The sequence below is a fragment of the Austrofundulus limnaeus genome, unplaced genomic scaffold (genome assembly GCF_001266775.1).
Source record: "Austrofundulus limnaeus strain Quisiro unplaced genomic scaffold, Austrofundulus_limnaeus-1.0 Scaffold131, whole genome shotgun sequence".
NCBI classification, from domain to species: domain Eukaryota; kingdom Metazoa; phylum Chordata; class Actinopteri; order Cyprinodontiformes; family Rivulidae; genus Austrofundulus; species Austrofundulus limnaeus.
The window spans coordinates 651767-653028 of record NW_013952533.1 but is presented as its reverse complement, the minus strand read 5'-3'; the positions used below and the strand labels follow the sequence as shown (position 1 = coordinate 653028).

At 36.7% G+C, this 1262-nt stretch overlaps 1 protein-coding gene across 1 annotated transcript in view; it reads left to right on the top strand.

The window, feature by feature from the left end:
• The window catches only part of ntrk3b (neurotrophic tyrosine kinase, receptor, type 3b), a gene marked incomplete at its 5' end in the record, with an annotated part of 265513 nt that overhangs the window by 223960 nt on the left and 40291 nt on the right, over nucleotides 1-1262 (top strand). Inside the window, 1 exon segment of the mRNA XM_014015557.1 lies at nucleotides 786-916. Coding sequence (XP_013871011.1) covers nucleotides 786-916 — 131 coding nt within the window.

The following is a 1262-nucleotide window of genomic DNA, read 5'->3' as shown; positions in this document are numbered from 1 at the left end:
AATCCGTGCGCACGGATTTCCAGCGGCTGTTTTTTTTTTCTCCCACTGACCCCCGGCGGGCTCCGTACTTAACAATTATTAATAAAACAAGAAAACAACTAGGTAGCAAAGTGTAATAAGTGTTTGGTATTTTATAGTTAATTCCTTATGTAAGAAATTCAAACAGTGAAATGTCAGGTTCTGACAGCAAAGCTAAAAAAAAAAATCCAGATGAGATTTTGGCAGGTCTGGTGTCATTTTCTTGTTTACCTGCACTTCAAAGATTTAAAAACACTTGAACCTTCACACTCCCAGTATTCTGTCTAAAGTAGCTTCAAAGTAGGATAAAATAGTATTCTCATGCTTTGACAACTCCATGCAGAGTTTGACCTTTTTTTTTCTTTTTTTTTCTGTTTTTTTTTATTTTCCAGGAACAGGATTACACATAAATATACTGTATATAAATGCCTCACAAGAGGAAGGAAAGAGCAGTCCTGTGCATTCTCACTTTAGCCTGTAAATTATTGTGACATTTCTCCACATTGTCTGTAGAAAGTTAACAATTTTGACAAGACTTTAAAAGTCACAAAGTATTTTCATGTCCTGATATTCCTTTATGTTTATTTATTTTTTTGTTCTGTTTGTATTTTTCCTTCAACCTGTCAGTCCTCATGTCCTCTTCTGGAGACTTCACAGTAAAATACTTTGTCTAAACATGTTTTTTTTAGCTAGACGTGCTTTCTGTAAAATGTCACATATGGCACGGAATTAAATTCTGTTTTCTCTTTGTCCCACTTCTGTTCTAGTTGTCCAGCATATAAAGCGGAGAGACATCATCCTGAAACGGGAGCTGGGGGAGGGAGCATTTGGTAAAGTCTTCCTGGCAGAATGTTACAACCTCAGCCCCACCAAGGACAAGATGCTGGTGGCTGTCAAGGTACAAACTTCAGTGTGTTTGTATGTGTGTTTGATGCTTTTATGATACCAGTGAATGCAATGATTTTCCAATACTCTAGAGATGTGGAAACACTCTCTCAAATCTGTCTTTCAGCGAACAAACAGACATTCTGCTCTATGAACGTGAAGCATCATAGGTTTAAATAGGAGGCCACAGACTCAGCAGGATACGTGCAGAAATGCACTGATATTGTCACTACCTACAAATATCTTGGAATTACTYTSGATTCTCATTTGACTTATCGTGATCATGTACAAGTCTTAACCACTAAGTTGAAACAGAAATTATACGTTTATTCAAAAATTAGATCCAATCTGACATCTTC